Source organism: Dipodomys spectabilis, unplaced genomic scaffold (assembly GCF_019054845.1).
Source record: "Dipodomys spectabilis isolate Male_0828 unplaced genomic scaffold, ASM1905484v1 ptg000504l, whole genome shotgun sequence".
Lineage (NCBI taxonomy): Eukaryota > Metazoa > Chordata > Mammalia > Rodentia > Heteromyidae > Dipodomys > Dipodomys spectabilis.
In genome coordinates, this window is record NW_024871181.1 from 2,095,964 (window position 1) to 2,113,550 (window position 17,587).

Genomic DNA, 17,587 nt, shown 5'->3' on the forward strand with positions numbered 1-17,587 from the left:
CCCTCCACTATTAGGAAGAACAGAGCAGGAGCAAGATGGAGGAAAATAGGTAAAACAAAATCCAGAATCACGTAAGATTTATTTTCTTAAATAATTTGAGGGGCTGGGAAGATGGCTCAGTGGTAGAGCGCTTGCCTTGCACACATGAGGCCCTGGGTTCGATTCCTCAGCACCACATAAGCAGGAAAAAAAAGCCGGAAGTGGCGCTGTGGCTCAAGTGGTAGAGCGCTAGCCTTGAGCTGAAGAGCTGAGGGACAGCGCCCAGGCCCAGAGTTCAGGCCCCACGACTGGACCCAAAAAAATAATAATAAAAATAATTTGAGAAAGGGAAAGTTAACCACCTTTGAAACTTCGTTGGGAATCCCAGTTGTTTAGAACTCTAGCACAGTTGCTGGTTTGTCAGCAGGCAAAGATCTCTGCAGACCCACGGCTCCTAAGCTGGAAGGGAGTGTGCACGGGTCTTCCACGGTGGCGTTCTGCACCTCTGTCCCCAGCTGGGAAGCTCGAGGCACATCCACATCCAGGAAGGAGCGAGCGGACCCCACAAGCTACAAGGTCCTTAGCATCCAGTGAAGTAGACGACTCAACCTCCCGGAGCAGGAAGGTTATAGGAGTGACCAACAAGGCAGGAGGAGTGGTCCCAGCCTTAAGTTTTAAAGAAAAGTTTTTTCCGGAGGAAATTGAAACAACCAGGAATCTGTTTATTGTAAACCCCTCTCTCTGCAACGGCATTCGCAACCTGCAAACACAACCACAGAGGCACCTGTGAATTCAAACCTCTTCCCAGAAGCAAGAAAAGGGGAAAAAGAGAGGACTCACTAAATGTGCCCTTTAAAACACAGCTTTAGCTATAGCATCCTGCAGGGGAGCTACCTAATAAAAATCTCAACTGCAAGTATAAAAACACAAAAAGCCTGGGGCCAGTGGCTCACAACTGTAATCCTAGCTACTCAGGAGGCTGAGATCTGAGGATTATGGTTTGAAGCCAACCTGGGCAGAATAGTCTCAAGGACTTTTTTTTTTTTTTTGGTCAGTTATAGGGCTTGAACTCTAGGTGTGGGAGTTGTCCTTGAACTATTTTGCTCAAGGTGGGAGCTCTACCACTTGAGCCACAGTGCCACTTGCAGTTTTCTGATAGTTAATTATAAATAAGAGTCTCATGGATTTTCCTGCCCAGGCTGGCTTTGAACTGTGATCCTCAGATCTCAGCCTCCTGAGTAGCTAGGATTATAGGCATGAGCAACTGGCATCTGGACCTTAAGAATCTTATCTTCAATAAAATACTTAGAAAAAGTTGAAAGTGGCATGGCGCTGTGGCTCAAGTGATAGAGCGCTAGCCTTGAGCACAAAGAGACTCAGGAACAGCATCCAGGTCCTGAGTTCAAGCCCTAAGACAGGCAACACACACACACACACACACGCACGCACGCACGCACGCACGCACGCACGCACACACACACACATACACACACACGAGCGCGCGCCAACCAGACTGAGATTTGAAGATCGAGGTTCAAAGCCAACCCAAACAGGAAAATCTGTAAGACTCTTAAAAGGCCAGAAGTGCTATATAGCTCAAGTAGTAGAGCACTAGCCTTCAGTAAAAGAGCTTAGGGATAGCAGCCAAGCCCTGAGTTCAAGCCCCCGAACCACGGCAAAAAAGAAAAAAAAAAAAAAAAAAAAAAACTCAGTTGGGTGCATGGTTCATGCCTGTAATCCTAGCTACTTAGGAGGATGAGATATGAGGATCACAGTTCAAAACCAGCCTGGGCAAGAAAGTCTGAGAGACTCTTATCTCCAATAAACCACTAGAAAACTGGAAGTGATGCTATGGCTCAAGTGGTAGAGCACTTACCTTAAGCTGAAAAGCACAGGAACAGTGCTCAAGCCCAGAGTTTAAGCCCCACAACTGACAAAAAGAAAAAAAAAATTTACAGATGTGGAGGCTCACACCCGTAATCTCAAGAGGCTGTAGTAGGAGGATCATGAGTTTGAGGCAAACCTGGACTACATAGTGAAACCCTATGTCAAAAAATAAAAGAGCTGGGCGCCAGTGGCTAGTGCCTGTAATCCTAGCTACTCAGGAGGCTGAGATCTGAGGATCATGGTTCAAAGCCAGCCCAGGTAAGTAAGTCCATGAGACTCTTATCTCCAATAAACTACCAGAAAACCGGAAGTGGCACTGTGGTTCAAGTGGTAGAGCGCTAGCCTTGAACTGAAGAGCTGAGGGACCACGCCCAGGCCCAGAGTTCAAGCCCCACAACCAACAAAAATTAAAAAAAATAATAAAAAATAAAAAAAGCTGGGCACTGATGGTTCACATCTGTAATCTCAGCTATTCAGGAGGCTAAGATTTGAGGATTGTGGCTCAAAGCCAGCCCAGGAAGGAAAGAAAGTCCATGAGACCTTTTTTTTTTTTTTTTTTTTTTTGGGGGGGGGTCCAGTCGTGGGCCGTTCTGAACTCTGAGCCTGGGCACTGTCCCTCAGCTCTTCATCTCAAGGCAAGCGCTCTACCACTGAGCCACCTTCCCAGCCCCCATGAGACTCTTATCTCCAATTACCACCAAAAAGAAGCCAGAAGTAGAATTGTGGCTCATGTGGTAAAGTGCTAGCCTTGAACAAAAAAGCTCATCGACAATGCCCAGGTCCTGAGTTCAAGCTCTGGGGGACACGGACACACACAGACACACACGGACACACAGACACACACGGACACACACAGGGACACACAGACACACACACACACATACACACACACACATACACACACACAGCAAAAGCACCCAACAATTCTCACAGCAGCTGTGACTCTCATCCCAGCTCAATGGTCATTTACTTCTGGTTTGGGTCTGGGGCTCCCACCGTTCCCACATATGCAGTGGGGCCATGTGGCATCTACATCCTCCCCTGCTCTGGGGAGGACGGGCACTCACCCTCAGCAGGAGGGACTGCAGGTCTTCAGAGTGAGCCCACTGTTCCAGGACGCCATCCAGAGTCTCGATGTACCAAGAGCCACTCTTGACGTCCCTCCAGGAGACGAAACCTTCGGGGGGAGAACACAGAGCCGCTGCAGAGCCGCCCCTGGCCAGTCGTGCAGGCTGGGGCCACATCAAGATGGCCTCCACGTCCCCGTAGTGAGGGCAGCGCCAGTCCCGCAGCGCAAGCTCGGGTCCTGACTCAACCTCCTGACCCTGTTTTCCCAGCTGCAGAGCAACATCTCCGAGAAGCACATGTCTCACCCCAGGGAAGAAGGAAATCCTTCCTTCCTTCTTTCCCACCCTTTAGGGACAATGACTGTCCCCATTTTAAGGCTGAGAGAGCCAAGGCAGGGGGAATCCCCACTCCCCCTGAGTGGAGGCTGCCAGGGGAAGCTGCAGGCTCAGGGGCACAGACGGCAAGGGGCACAGTGGGACTGCATGGGCAGCTGCCTGGGCCGCAGGAGCTCACCTGGGAAGGTGGAGTAGGACACGAGGATGTCGCTGGGGGTGGGCAAGCTTGACATGGCATCCAGCTGGTCAGAGGACCTTGCGCCCTCCTGGAAAGGGGCAGCATCGGGCTCAGGGTCGCTGCTGGACCCCCTGTCTTCGGGGGAACTGAGGGTCACCTCAAAACCATGGTCCCTCTGCTCTGTGAGAGGCAGAAACCAACACTACGTCACTGCGACCCACCCACCACTGCAACACAGGGATTTTTTCCTAACAAAGAAGAAAGAGGCCTCACCATGAATGTACCAAATACTCAAAGGAAAATTAACGCCAGCCCTTTAAATTTTCCAAATTAAAGAGGAAGGAACACTTCCTAACTCATCCTCCACAGAGAGCATGATCTGGACAGACACTAAGACACTACAATAAAATACAGCTCAAAGTCTTTAAGAACATTCATGGAAAATATCATCAACATTAGCACACAGCTGGGTGCCAGTGGCTCACATCTGTAACCCTAGCTAGTCAGGAGGCTGAGATCTGAGGATCACAGTTCAAAGCTGGACTGGGCAAAAATGTCCGTGAGACTTTTTTTGTTGGTGGTTATTGTTATGGGCTTGAACTTGGGGCCTGGGCACTGTCTCTGAGCTCTTTTCACTAAAGGGTAGTAGTACTCTACCACTTTGAGCCACTGTGCCACTTCCAGTTTTCTTTTTTTTGTCTGGTCGTGGGGCCTGAACTCTGGGCCTGGGCACTGTCCCTCAGCTCTTCAGCTCAAGACTAGCACTCTACCACTTGAGCCACAGTGCCACTTCTGGCTTTTTTTTTCCTGCTTATGTGGTGCTGAGGAATCGAACCCAGGGCCTCATGCATGCAAGGCAAGCACTCTACCACTGAGCCACCTTCTCAGCTCCACTTCCAATTTTCTAGTTGTTAACTGGAGTTAAGAGTCTCATGGAGAGCCGGGCACTGGTGGCTCACGCCTGTAATCCTAGCTACTCAGGAGGCTGAGATCTGAGGATCGCGGTTCAAAGCCAGCCCGGGCAGGAGAGACCGTGAGACTCCTATCTCCAATAAACCACCAGAAAACCGGAAGTGGCACTGTAGCTCAAGTGGTAGAGCACTCACCTTGAGCTGAAGAGCTGAGGGACAGGCTCAGGCCCAGAGTTCAAGCCCCACGACCGACGGAAAAAAAAAAAAAGTCTCATGGACTTTGCTGCCCAGGTTGGCTTCCAACAATGATCCTCAGATCTCAGCCTTCTGAGTAGCTAGAATTACAGGCGTGAACCACTGGTATCTGGATCTGTGAGAAACTTATCTCCAATGAACCAACAAAATGTCAGAAGTAGAGATATGGCTCAAGTGATAGAGATTTAGCCTTGGGTAAAAAAGCTAAGCAAGGCCGGGCGCTGGTGGCTCACGCCTGTAATCCTAGCTACTCAGGAGGCTGAGATCTGAGGATCACAGTTCAAAGCCAGCCCGGGCAGGAAAGACCGTGAGACTCCTATCTCCAATAAACCACCAGAAAACCGGAAGTGGCGCTGTAGCTCAAGTGGTAGAGTGCTCGCCTTGAGCTGAAGAGCTGAGGGACAGCGCCCAGGCCCAGAGTTCAAGCCCCACGACCGACAAAAAAAAAAAAAAAAAAGCTAAGCAAGAGCACAGGCCCAGAGTTCAATCTTCAGTACTGGCACAACACAGACAGACACACAGACACACTCAAGCACACAGAACTCACAGCACATGTAAAGGATCATGTATCCTGACCAAATGAGACTTCTTTCTGGAATGAAGAATGGCTTGACATTTAAAAATTAACCAATTAACTTACCACATCAATAGAATGAAAGGGAAAAACTACATAACTGATGCAAAATAAAAAAAACATTTGACAAAAACAAAGGGCAGGAGAGTAGGCAGATCACAGCTCAGGGCCATGCCTAAGTGGAAAGCAAGATCCTCTCCTAAAAACAGCCAGAGAAAAACAGGGCTGGAGGTGTAGATCAACCTAGCAAATTGAGGTCCTGAGTTCAAAATCTCCAGTATCCCTCTCCCCAAAAATGTACTTAATAAAATTCAACAACCTTTCATGATTAAAAACAAATACCTCGGGGCTGGGAAGGTGGCTCAGTGGTAGAGTCTTGCCTTGCATGCATTAGGCCCTGGGTTCGATTCCTTAGCACCACATAAGCAGAAAAGGCCAGAAGTGGCGCTGTGGCTCAAGGGGTAGAGACTAGCCTTGAGCTGAAGAGCTGAGGGACAGCGCCCAGGCCCAGAGTTCAGGCCCCACACACCAACCAACCAACCAACCAACCAACAACAACAACAACAAAACCTCAACAGGCCAAGAACAGAAGTAAACTACCTCCATATAATAGGAACCACCGGTGAAAAATCCCCCGTGGACATTGTTCTCACTGGTGAAAGACAGTAAGCTTTTCCTCCATAACCAGGGCACCTGAGTGCTTTGCGCTTCCACATGGCACCACAAGTTCTAGCCACAGCAACTTGGCAAGAAAAGAAATACAAATCATCCAAATTGACAGCTATCTCTGTTCACAGATGGTATGATCTGTGAGTATGTAAAAAATCTTAAATAAGTTGGGCGCCAGTGGCTCACATCTGTAATCCTAGCTACTCAGGAGGCTGAGATCTAAGGATCAAGGTTCAAAGCCAGCCCAGGCAGGAAAGTCCCCAAGACGTTTAGCTCCAATAAACCAGTCAGAAAACCGGAAGTAGTGCTGTAGCTCAAGTGGTAGAGTGTTGACCTTGAACTGCAGAGCTGAGAGACAGCACCCATGCCCAGCGTTTAAGCCCCATGACAAAAAAAAAAAAATCCTAAAAATTACAGAAACAAAAACTGTTAGAATTGATCAAATGCATAATCAAACTCACAAAATACCCTAAAAAGGAAATTATACCTATTCCATTTACAACCAGTATCAAAAAGTGGAAATACTTGGGAATCACTTTAACCAAGGAGGTAAAAAAAAACATGTACAACAAAAACTACAAGACAGTACTCAAAAAAATTAAACATACACATTATTTTTAAAAATGCATGCCATGAAAGACTAGAAAACTTAACGCTAGAATGTCAACAGTACTCAATACAATTTATAGATTAAATGCACAGTTTCTGTCAGCACTTCAGTACTTTTTTGCAAAAATAAAAAATGCTATACTACAATTCAACTGAATCTCAAGGGATTCCAAATAACCAAAACTATCTTGAACAAACAGAATAAAGCTGGAGGACTTTGTAGCATAGCTACAAACCGTGTGGTGCTAGCATAAAGGTAGATGTGGAGACCACTAGCATAAAAGAACACCCCGAAATCAACTCACAAAAACAGTCACATGGTTTTTCACAGCCAGGTGCTGGTAGCTGGTAGGGTGCCTAGAACCCTAGCTACTCAGGAGGCTGAGATCTGAGGATCGAGGTTCAAAGCCAGCCCAGGTAAGAAAGCCCATGAGATTCTTATCTCCAATTTACCAAACCGGGAAGTAATGCTGTGGCTCAAAGTGGTAGAGCAGCAGCCTTGAGCAAAGCTCATGGACAATTCCTAGGCCCTAAGTTCAAATCCTGTGGGGAAATCTGTGGGGAACACAGGTAGCAAAGATGGCCCTGAGAGGAAGTTGAGTGGGCAGAGCTGGATTTGTTTAGGTTCAGTGTGTAAACAACTCATGGAAGTTTAGGTGCATGATAAGGTGTGGCCTTTCAGTGATTGGTTGGTTCCATTTCCTCCCCTCCTACACAATCTTTTGCTTTAAAAAGGGGATGCTCCCTGTTAATAAACAAGTTCCTGCTTGGTTTGACTCCCCGCTGCCTCTGATTGTCTCCTGGGCTAAGGGAGGCTGGGGAACGGGCCAGCAGCTGCACTTCACTCCTCGGACCCCGTCCGTCCAAAGACGGACGAAGACCCAACAAAATCCCACAACCTACCAAAAAATGAAATAAAATTTCATTATTTCCTAGGTGTATAAAACCTGCAGCCACTGTGGTATAGTGTAATTGCTTTCTGCCTTCTCAGCATGAACTCTACAATTCTAATTGAGTGGTAATCTGGCTTTGGTTCCTTGGATCATGCTTCACACCTGGTCACTGACCTGACACATCCATTTCTAACTTTGAAACATGTTCTTCGGCCCTGGTGCTGCATTATCTCTTAACAAAGGAAGCATGTCTTGTTTTAAATTCTAACAGTGAGTTTCAAAATAGCAACACCAGAGTCACCAAACCCAGAACAAGTTTTCTCATGTGTGTGAACAGGACATCTGACCCCACACAGACCTAGGGCTATTTTGGTTTGTGAGTGGATATGGTGCCACCATGTGGCCACAGTATTAAACACCAGATCACAGCATGAGGAGTAAAGCAGCCTGAGCTCCAGATGGGGGGGGGGGGGGGGGGGGGGTTCTTAATCCGCCCCGTCCAGCTTTGAAATCAGGCTGCTCCAGGGAGTTCCAATTTGCCTTGATTTCATGTGAGAGGGGACATTATTTCAAAGTTTCTCTTCGGCCCTGAGCATCCTCAGGAAGCTCTTAGTTCCTTGCTCCATTTTTCCATTTTGTTTTATTAAAATCAGGTAATGGAGCTGGTGTGGTGGTATATGCCTATAGTCCTAGACTTGCAAAGTGGCAGTAAGTTCGAGACCAGCCTGAGCTACACAGTGAAACCCTAGCGCAAGTAACTCAGGACTGGGGATGTAGCTCAGTAGGAAAGCAATTACCTAAAGTATGTGAAAAACCCTGGATTCGATACTCAGCATTGCTAGAAAAAGTGAGGAGAGCCGGGCACTGGTGGCTCACATCTGTAATCCTAGCTACTCAGGAGGCTGAGATCTGAGGATCACGGTTCAAAGCCATCTCCAATAAACTACTAGAAAACCGGAAGTGTAGCTGTGGCTCAAGTGGCAGAACGCTTGCCTTGAACTGAAGAGCTGAGGGACAGTGCCCAGGCCCAGAGTTCCAGCCCCACAATGACAAAAAGAAAAAGAAAAAGTGAGGAAAAGCCAGGTGCTCTAGTGGCTCACGCCTGTCATCCCAGATACTCAGGAGGCTGAGATCTAAGGATCATGGTTCAAAAGCTGCTCAGGCATTAAAGTCTGTGAGGCTTTTTTTTTTTGGTCGATCATGGGGCTTGAAATCTGGGCCTGAAGCCAGGCGCTGGTGGCTCACGCCTGTAATCCTAGCTACTCAGGAGGCTGAGATCTGAGGATCGCAGTTCAAAGCCAGCCCGGGCAGGAGAGACCGTGAGACTCCTATCTCCAATAAACCACCAGAAAACCGGAAGTGGCGCTGTAGCTCAAGTGGTAGAGTGCTCGCCTTGAGCTGAAGAGCTGAGGGACAGCGCCCAGGCCCAGAGTTCAAGCCCCACGACCGACAAAAAAAAAAAAAAAAAGAAATCTGGCCCTGGGCGCGGTCCCTCAGCTCTTCAACTCAAGGCTAGCACTCTACCACTTCAGCCACAGTGCCACTTCCAGTTTTCTAGTGGTTTATTGGAGAAAAGAGTCTCACGGATGGGCTGGGAAGGTGGCTCAGTAGTAGAGCGCTTGCCTTGCATGCATGAGGCCCTGGGTTTGATTCCTCAGCACCACATAAGCAGAAAAAAAAAAAGCCGGAAGTGGCACTGTGGCTTAAGTGGTAGAGTGCTAGTCTTGAGCCAAAGAGCTGAGGGACAGCGCCCAGGCCCAGAGTTCAGGCCCTAGGACTGGCACAAAATCATCAAATCAGGAAAATGGGCCTTTGGAAATTCCAATAAATCTGTTCTTTAGTTTCTCCTTGCTGTTCTACTCCCTTTCTCCAGGTTGGTTTGAATGGGGTCTCAAGATGGCAGAGACTAGAGAGTGACATGGAAAACCAAGTGTTTCTCCATTTGACTTTTTCTACAGAAACTCCAAAGTTGTCTTTTGCCTATAATCCTAGCGACTCAGAAGGCTGAGATCAGAGAATCATGGTTTGAGGCCAGCTCGAGCGGACAATGAACCAGCAAAACATCAGAAGCAGAAGTGTAGCTCTTGAAGCAGAAAGCCAGCCTTGAACAAAAAAGACAAGTGAGAGTATGAGGCCCCGAGTTCAAGCCTGAGAACTGGCATAAATGTACGTGCAGGCACAACATACACACACAGACACAGACACACACAGATACACACTCTAAGATGAAGTTGGCAGAGGGGCCGCCACATGACAGTGGTGTGAGTCAGGGGGTACAGGTGGGGGGGGGGGGGAGGATGGGACTTGGGAATTGAGGAGCTGCTTACCCCCACCGCAGGCCTGGATGAAGAAGAGCTTGGGCTTCCCGCCCAGGCCAGGGCAGTGGGTCCCATTAAAGATGTTCACAATCCTCTCCACGGACACAGAACGTCCATCTGTGCCATAAATGGCACCCGGGAACTGCAGGTGGCTGGCCTGGAAGCCCAACAAACTGGGTTACACAACGAGACCTGGGACAGTAGCCACCCACCTGTCCAAAAGCATCATGGGAGCCAAGCTTTCAGAAGGCCCGGGCAGTGCGAGCAGCAAAGCTCATCAGTGGCCAAGCCTGGAGAGGGTCCCAGCAGGAAAGGGCCCTGTACATGTGACACAGGACAGACACAGGGCAGGGAAAGTAGCTGACAACACCTGCGTGCAGAGTACTGAGAAACATCAGGCTGAGAGCTCAGTGAGAAGACATGGCCTCTCCCACCTTGTCCTCCGCGGTGAGGCAGAGGGACAGACAGTGCCTGAGAAAACAGCAGGAGGTGGACAGGACCCCAAAATCTCACCACGGATGTAAGGAGGGATGGACTCCTGTGTGCCCTCCCAGGACAGCAGATCAGGGGAAAGGGAAGGGGGGAAGGGGAGAAGGGATGCAGGAGGGCAGGCTCCTACCTGACAGCCATGAGACAGGATGACCACCACACAGCAGTCCAGAGCACGATGGTCCCGCTGCGCCAGCTCTGTCAAGGCCTGGACCATTTGCTAGGAGAAGAGGCAGCAGTGGGGAGCACCCTAAGGCCTGAACAGCCACACACACACACACACACACACACCCCCATCCCCTAGAGGCAAGCTCCCAAGTCACCACAAATGCACTGCTCTCAGGAAAAGGAATGTGTCTGTGTATAGTGCTCATCTAATCCCAACAACCTTATCAGGGGAACTGAGGCACGGGAGGTCACATGGCAGGCAGCACAGAGCTAATCCTCACACCCTCCTTCACTCATCTGATGCCTGAATCTGTAGCAACTGGGCCATATGCGCGTGTGTGCGCGTGCTCGCGTGCGCGCACGCACACACGCACACACACACACATCATGCTCCAGATGTAAAGGCTTTTTGGGGAGTCAGCCTGCTTTCGGGTCCCTTGGAGGCCTCAGCCCATTTGCCCACCATCCCCCAGGTGGGCAGGGACTATACCTTGGCAGACAGGTCACACTTGACCTCCACAGAAAAGTGCAGCTGGCGGAAGCGGTGCTGCAGCTTCTCACAGTCCACGTGGGAGCCGGTGCGCAGGCTGAGCCTCGAGGCAGGACAGAAGTTCACGTTGTTGACAATGAGACAGTAGCCACATGGGTCTGCATCCATAACATACGCCTGTCCAAGCAGATACACTGTAAACAAGGGGTGGGGGAGTTCACTGCACTCCTCAGGAAGGCAGGCGAGTCCCTGGTCCTGGCCCTCTCCCACCAGAGTCTGGAAAGCTGGGGCAGGGTGCAGAGGTCTGCCTCCCACTGTGGGTCCCAGCCACATAGTGCTGGCTTCTCTCTGGAGAGGGCTTGCTTCTGTCACAGCATTCAGTAATGGGAGCCACTGGCTTAAAAATCTAACAAGCCAAGCTAGGCACCAGTGGCTCAGGTCTGTAATCCTTGCTACTCAGAAGGCTGAGGATCTCAGTTTGAAGCCAGGAAAGTCTATGGGACTCATCTCTATTTAACCACCAAAAAACCCTAAGTGGAGTTGTGGCTCAACTAGTAGGGCGCTGGCCTGGAGTAAAAAGAAGCTCAGGAAGCTGAGTGCTGGTGGCTCAGTCAGCAAGCAAAGCTACTCAGGAGGCCAAAGCCAGAAAGAGGCAAAGTCTGTGAGATTCTCATCTCCAGTTAACCACCAGAAAACCAAAGTGGTAGAGTGCTAGCCTTGAACACAAGAGCTCAGGGACAGTGCCCCGGCCCCCAAATCAAGCCCCATGATCAAGGGGTGGAGGGGAAGCAACTCAAGGACAGTGTCCAGGCCCTGAGTTCAAGCCCCAGGATTGGCATGAAAGGAAGGAAGGAAGATAGGAAGGGAGAGTGGGTGGGAGGGCAAAAAGAGACAAAGACAAAAAGGACTGAGAGAGAGAACCTTACATGCCACACAGGCCAGCAGCTGTGGCCCAGGACACAGGTGAGAAGCTCATGGTGGGCTTGTCAGTCAGCAGGCTTGACCAGGGCCTGCCTCCAGAGCATCTGGGTCTGGGGTGGCCTGGTCCCCAGGCTCAGACCCGTAGCCTCCCTCACAAGGCACATTCTTGTTTGTGGGTCTTGGCATTTTGTATACTCCTTCTGACAGAGGGGGACCAGAGAAGGTGTGATGTTGTCCCCAGGTGTCCCATCCAAGAATGGAGCATGGGTGACTTGGCGTGGGGTAGACAGCACAGCTGAGCCAATGCCCCAGCCCCTCGCCCACCCCATAAGGTCTGACCCTGACCTTCCAGGTGAAGAAGGGTAAGGAGGAACCCATCTATACCAGCAAACACTGCACAGGGTCAGGGAGCCATGGAGGAGGAGCAGACACCCCACTTCCCAGCCAGGCAGGGTTCCCTCACTTCCTACAGCTTCAGGGAAGGGACTGGAGTAGAGAGGGACAAGCCCAGAGCCACTGGCCTCCCAACCACACAAAGACTCACCAAATCCGTGTTTCCCCGCAACCTCTCCTGAGCACCTGGCAATGCAGAGAAAGGGAAATGCGAATGTCAGGGTCCCCCTGGGAAAGACCAAAAGATTGCAACAACACCCCCCCCCAAAATGAGAGGCTCAGGACCTCAAGGACCACTGGCTCTGCTGGTGGGAATCAGCAGCACAGCCCCACGGAGAATGGTCCAGAAATTTTCAACAACATTAAACACATACTCATCCTCTGAACTATGTCTGGACCTATTTCCAAGAGAAATGGATGCACCTGGAGATAGCCACGAAAAGAGCTGTTGAGATACTCACTGTGGCTGTGGTAGATGGTTCATGTGGTAGAATGAATGCCCACCAAGTACTGAGTTCAAACCCAGTACTCCTGAAAGAAGGGAAGGGAAGAGGGAGGAAAACAGGAGGGGAACAGAGAGTTAGAGAGAGAGGAAGGAAGAAGAAAGAAAGAGAGAAAGGAAGAAAGGAGACAGAAAGACAGGGAAAGGGGGCAGGTGCCTGTAATTCTAGCTACTCAGGAGGCTGAGATCTGAGGATCACAGTTCAAAGCCAGCCCAGGCAAGAAAGCCCATGAGACTCTTATCTCTAATAAACCACTAGAAAACTGGAAGTGGCGCTGTGGCTCTAAGTGGTAGAGTATTAGCCTTGAGCAAAAAAAGCTCAGAGACAGCTGAGTTCAAGCCCCATGACCAACAAAAAAGAAAGAGGAAGAAAGGATGGGAAGGAAGGAGAGAGAAAATAGGCTTATGTTTTTGAGCTATGCTCAAAAGCCCAAAAATGGGCCTATGCTGGGAACTAAGGCTGGTCATGGTGACACACATCTGTAATCCCAGCACTCAAGAGGATTTTCAGTTCCAGTTCATTTCTGGAAGGCCCTGCTCTAGTTAACTTCTGGTTAACTTCTGTAGTTAACTTCTGGTTGAACCCTTGGTTACCCACCAACCACTATACCGAAACTCACGGACATCACGGAATCCTCCAGTGTCCACTGGCCTGGGTAGTTCTGGTCTGAGAAACTCTGGCCTACGCTGGGCTGGTGTGAGCTCCTCAGGTCCCAGCACCATGGGGGTGAGCTTTCCTTGGGCTGGCTGCCACAGATCCCGCTTTGTCACTCTTGGTTCCTCCGTTTTGCTCCCAGTCGGTGCCAGGACCACTGACACCAGGGCCTCAGGGTCCCTTGACACTGCTTGCCGACTTGTTCGTAGGAACGAGGCCAGTGTGTCCTGGCCCGTGTCCTCTAAGCAGGAGATGAACAGGGGAAGGGCCTGCTTCCCTCGGGTCTCCAGATCTGTAACCAGCTGCCTGGCTTGGTCCCGCCGGGACCCGGAGCCTGCATGCTGTAGGGAGAGAAAGATCAGACCTTCCTTACCCAGCTACTTCTACGTGGCTCTCTCCTGCCTCGCTTCCCATCTAGCATGTTTCCACATGGGCAGAAACAGACCTGCAGGTACACTGAGCATGGGTCTGTCAGTCTCCCTGCACTGTACTTATCTATCCATGAGTATTTCAGAGCATCTACTACATGCCCAGCACTGTGCTCACAAAAATCTTGCAGCAAACAGGGCCGTGAGTCCTATGTCCAGCACAAGAAGGAAAAGGAAAAAGAAAGGGAGGAGGAAAGACTAGATTTTAATTACTCCCAAAACCCATGAGGAAACACCAGAGTTTGAAGAAGAAAGTGACAGAGATCTGCCTCAAAAAAAGAAAAAAAAAACAGAAACATGGGCACAGCAATGGGAAGGACAATGGACAGGAGGCAGCCATGGCCACGTCAGGAGGCAGAGCGAGAATGACAAGACAGAATGCAGAGAACGTGGGCACTGACTGTGTGCCCAGGAGGTAGACAAATGGACAGGGGTGCAAACCATCAGAATATTGGGGCCACTGAGGAAGATGGAGCAGAAGGAAGCACCCAGTTGTCTCCTACTGTTCCTAGAAAGCCAGCTCTGGCAAAGTTCAGGCTCCATAGATTTCTTATGCAGCTGCTCCAGAACTTTCCCTGAAGACAGAGATGCTCTGAACTGAGGCTCTACAATGTGGTCACTGTCAGCCAGATGTGGCTACTGAGCATGTGGGTGCATGAAGGAAATGAAAATTTTCATTTTACTTCACCTTTTTTTTTTTTTTTTTTGGTTTGGGGGACTGAACTCAACATCTACCATGAGTTTACTTAAGTCTATTGCTTAACCTTATCTCCATCCATTTTTGTCCTATTTTTTTCACATTGAGTCTCACATTTTTGCCCAAATTGGCCTTTAGATTTCAAATGTGAACCATTTCCATAGCCATTCCTGGCTTGTTAACTTTTTTGCCTCAGTTGGCCTTAAACTGAAATCGTCCCAATCTCTACCATTACAGGCTTCTGTCACCCTGACCAACATACTTTGTTAGGAGCTTCAGGCACAGCTCAAGCAGTAGCATGCATGTCTAGCATTCATGAAGCCCTGTCAGTACTGTCACAAAAAAAAAAAAAAAAAAAAAAACCTGAGGGGCTGGGAAGGTGGCTCAGTGGTAGAGTGTTTGTCTTGCGTGCATGAGACCCTGGGTTCCTCAGCACTACATAAGCAGAAAAAGCTGGAAGTGGTGCTGTGGCTCAAGTGGTAGAACACTAGCCTTGAGCTGAAGAGCTGAGGGGCAGTGCCCAGGCCCAGATTTCAGGCTCCATGACCAACAAAAATAAATAAATAGGGGCTGGGAAGGTGGCTCAGTGGTAGAGCGCTTGCCTTGCATGCCTGAGGCCTTGGGTTCGATTCCTCAGCACCACATAAGCAAAAAGAAAAAAGCCGGAAGTGGCACTGTGGCTCAAGTGGTAAAGAAAAAAGCCGGAAGTGGCACTGTGGCTCAAGTGGTAGAGTGCTAGCCTTGAGCTGAAGAGCTGAGGGACAGCGCCCAGGCCCAGAGTTCAGGCCCCACGACTGGACCCAAAATAAATAAATAAATAAATAGATAGATAGATAAATAAATAAGTATTAAAAATCTGAATCTGTTGCTAACATTTTTTTTTTTGTCTTGGGGCTTAAACCTCAAGTTCTGGGCTCTGTCTCTGAGCCTCTTTATGCTCAAGGTTATAGTGCTCTACCACTTGAGCCACAGCACCACTTCCAACTTTCTCTGAGTAGTTTTTTGGATATAAGAGTCTCACAGGGGCTGGGAAGGTGGCTCAGTGGTAGAGCGCTTCACTTGCATGTTGGAGACCCTGGGTTCAATTCCTCAGCACCACATAAGCAAAAAGAAAAAAGCTGGAAGTGGCGCTGTGGCTCAAGTGGCAGAGCGCTAGCCTTGAGCTGAAGAGCTGAGGGACAGGGCCCAGGCCCAGAGTTCAGGCCCCACGACCAGACCCAAAAAAAAAAAGTCTCACAAACTTTTCTGCGCCCCCCCCCCCCTTCCAACCTCAATCCTCAGACCTCAGCCTCCTGAACAGTTAGCATTATAGGCATGAGCCACCAGGGCCAGGTTCTTGCTAACATTTTAAGTCAGAGAAGGAAACAAGGAAACCAAGATTTCCAGCCTCTTTTCAAGTGTGAAATAGCTGCTAACACTGGGAGGACTGGTGAAGGGAACCGGGCAGGGAAGCCCATTACAGCACCCAGAGCGTGAGGACTGTGAACCCTTCGAATGGACTTCAGGGGTTACCGTCCAAGTCACTTCCACTCCACCACACAGAGGGCATTCCTGACTCCTTTATTACTAATTGATAATTAATTACTTCATTGTGCCAGGCCACTCATGGGTGGGTGGATGGATGGATGGAGAAGCTGGAGCCCCCAGGGTAATGCCGGGGCCTTCAGCCTGCTCCTCAGGGTAGGTCTTTGTCCTCACAGACCTGTGGGGTGCTAGGACAAAGATCTTAGAGTGATGTGTGTGTGTGTGTGTGTGTGTGTGTGTGTGTGTGTGTGTATAAAATCTTCACACGGGTCGGTCAGGGTGGTGGCTCTCGTCCGTAAAAACCAGCTACTCCCAAAGACCAGAAAGATCTCCATTAGAGTCCAACCTAGGCAAAGTTAGCGAGACCCTTGTGCCACACCACGGTTCCCCAAAAGAGTGAGCAGGGATCGTGCAGCGCCGGGAAGGGGGGTGCAAAGGCTGTGGCAATCTGCGCCGCGCCGCGGTCCCCACCCTCAGCCAGGAAGTCTGCGCGCAGCGCGGGAGGCCGGAGAGCGGGGATGGGGGGGTGCGGAGGGAGGCCGGGCGGGAAGTCGGGGAGCGGGGATGGGGGGTGCGGAGGGAGGCCGGGCGGGAGGTCGGGGAGCGGGGATGGGGGGTGCGGAGGGAGGCCGGGCGGGAGGTCGGGGAGCGGGGATGGGGGGTGCGGAGGGAGGCCGGGCGGGAGGCCGGAGAGCGGGGATGGGGGGGTGCGGAGGGAGGCCGGGCGGGAGGTCGGGGAGCGGGGATGGGGGGTGCGGAGAGGGGCCGCGCGGGAGCCGGGGACCGGGGATGGGGGGGTGCGGAGGGAGGCCGGACGGGAGGTCGGGGAGCGGGGATGGGGGGTGCGGAGGGAGGCCGCGCGGGAGCCGGGGACCGGGGATGGGGGGGTGCGGAGGGAGGCCGGGCGGGAGGTCGGGGAGCGGGGATGGGGGGTGCGGAGGGAGGCCGGGCGGGAGGCCGGAGAGCGGGGATGGGGGGGTGCGGAGGGAGGCCGGGCGAGAGGTCGGGGAGCGGGGATGGGGGGTGCGGAGGGAGGCCGCGCGGGAGCCGGGGAGCGGGGATGGGAGGGAGAGCGGAAGGAGGCCGCGCGGGAGGGGGAGGCACGGGAGCGGGGGTCCGGGGAAAGAGCCCGCGCGGAGCCGGGCGCACCTGGATGTCCTCGATCATGTCGGGCGTGAAGAGCTCGCGATTCAGCAAGGCGTCCCAGAGCGAGGCCACCTGCAGCTCGCCCACCAGGCGCACCCGGCACCGCCGAAGGAGCCGCCGGTCCGCTTCGTCCATGGCCTGCAGGCGGATGGGCCCGGAATTCCGTCCGCTTCCGGACCTCGGGCCCGCCCCTCCCGTTCCTCAGGTTCCGCCTCAAGCCCCACGCCCACCCGCCGACACTGCCTACGCCCCTTCTGCACCACCCGGGGCCCCGGTCCCTCCCTGAGACCCCAGGAACTGTGCGGCCCTGCCACTGCTCTTCTCCGGCCCGCCTCAGGACCCGCCCGGACTTTGCCCCCTTGCCCTGGAAGAGCCTGCAGGACACGCCCCTCCCACTGCCCCACCCCCTCGCCCTGGCGGAGCCTGCAAGACACGCCCCCTCCCAGTGCCCCACCCCCTCGCCCTGGAAGAGTCCGCAGGACACGCCCCTACCACTGC

General features: G+C 51.6%; 1 protein-coding gene across 1 annotated transcript; it reads right to left on the reverse strand.

The window, feature by feature from the left end:
* Positions 1–326: 326 nt before the first annotated feature.
* On the reverse strand, positions 327–17,321 carry Casp9 (caspase 9). Its single transcript, XM_042669706.1, has 9 exons — positions 17,093–17,321; positions 13,260–13,635; positions 12,289–12,323; positions 10,824–11,000; positions 10,296–10,385; positions 9,686–9,833; positions 3,448–3,627; positions 2,934–3,043; positions 327–739 (listed from the first exon to the last, which is right to left on the reverse strand). The coding sequence occupies exons 1-9, from the start codon at positions 17,222–17,224 to the stop codon at positions 647–649; spliced, it is 1,341 nt and encodes a 446-aa protein (XP_042525640.1). The 5' UTR covers positions 17,225–17,321; the 3' UTR covers positions 327–646.
* Between the last annotated feature and the right edge of the window lie 266 nt (positions 17,322–17,587).

Excerpts from the sequence above, each read along its gene's own strand:
- Casp9 (XM_042669706.1), bottom strand. The coding sequence starts at position 17,224 with ATGGACGAAGCGGACCGGCGGCTCCTTCGGCGGTGCCGGGTGCGCCTG. Across the intron at positions 10,386-10,823 it reads AGTGTGACCTGTCTGCCAAG|CAAATGGTCCAGGCCTTGAC; the intron begins GTATAGTCCCTG and ends CTCTTCTCCTAG. Across the intron at positions 3,044-3,447 it reads GTCCTACTCCACCTTCCCAG|GTTTCGTCTCCTGGAGGGAC; the intron begins GTGAGCTCCTGC and ends CTCCCCCCGAAG.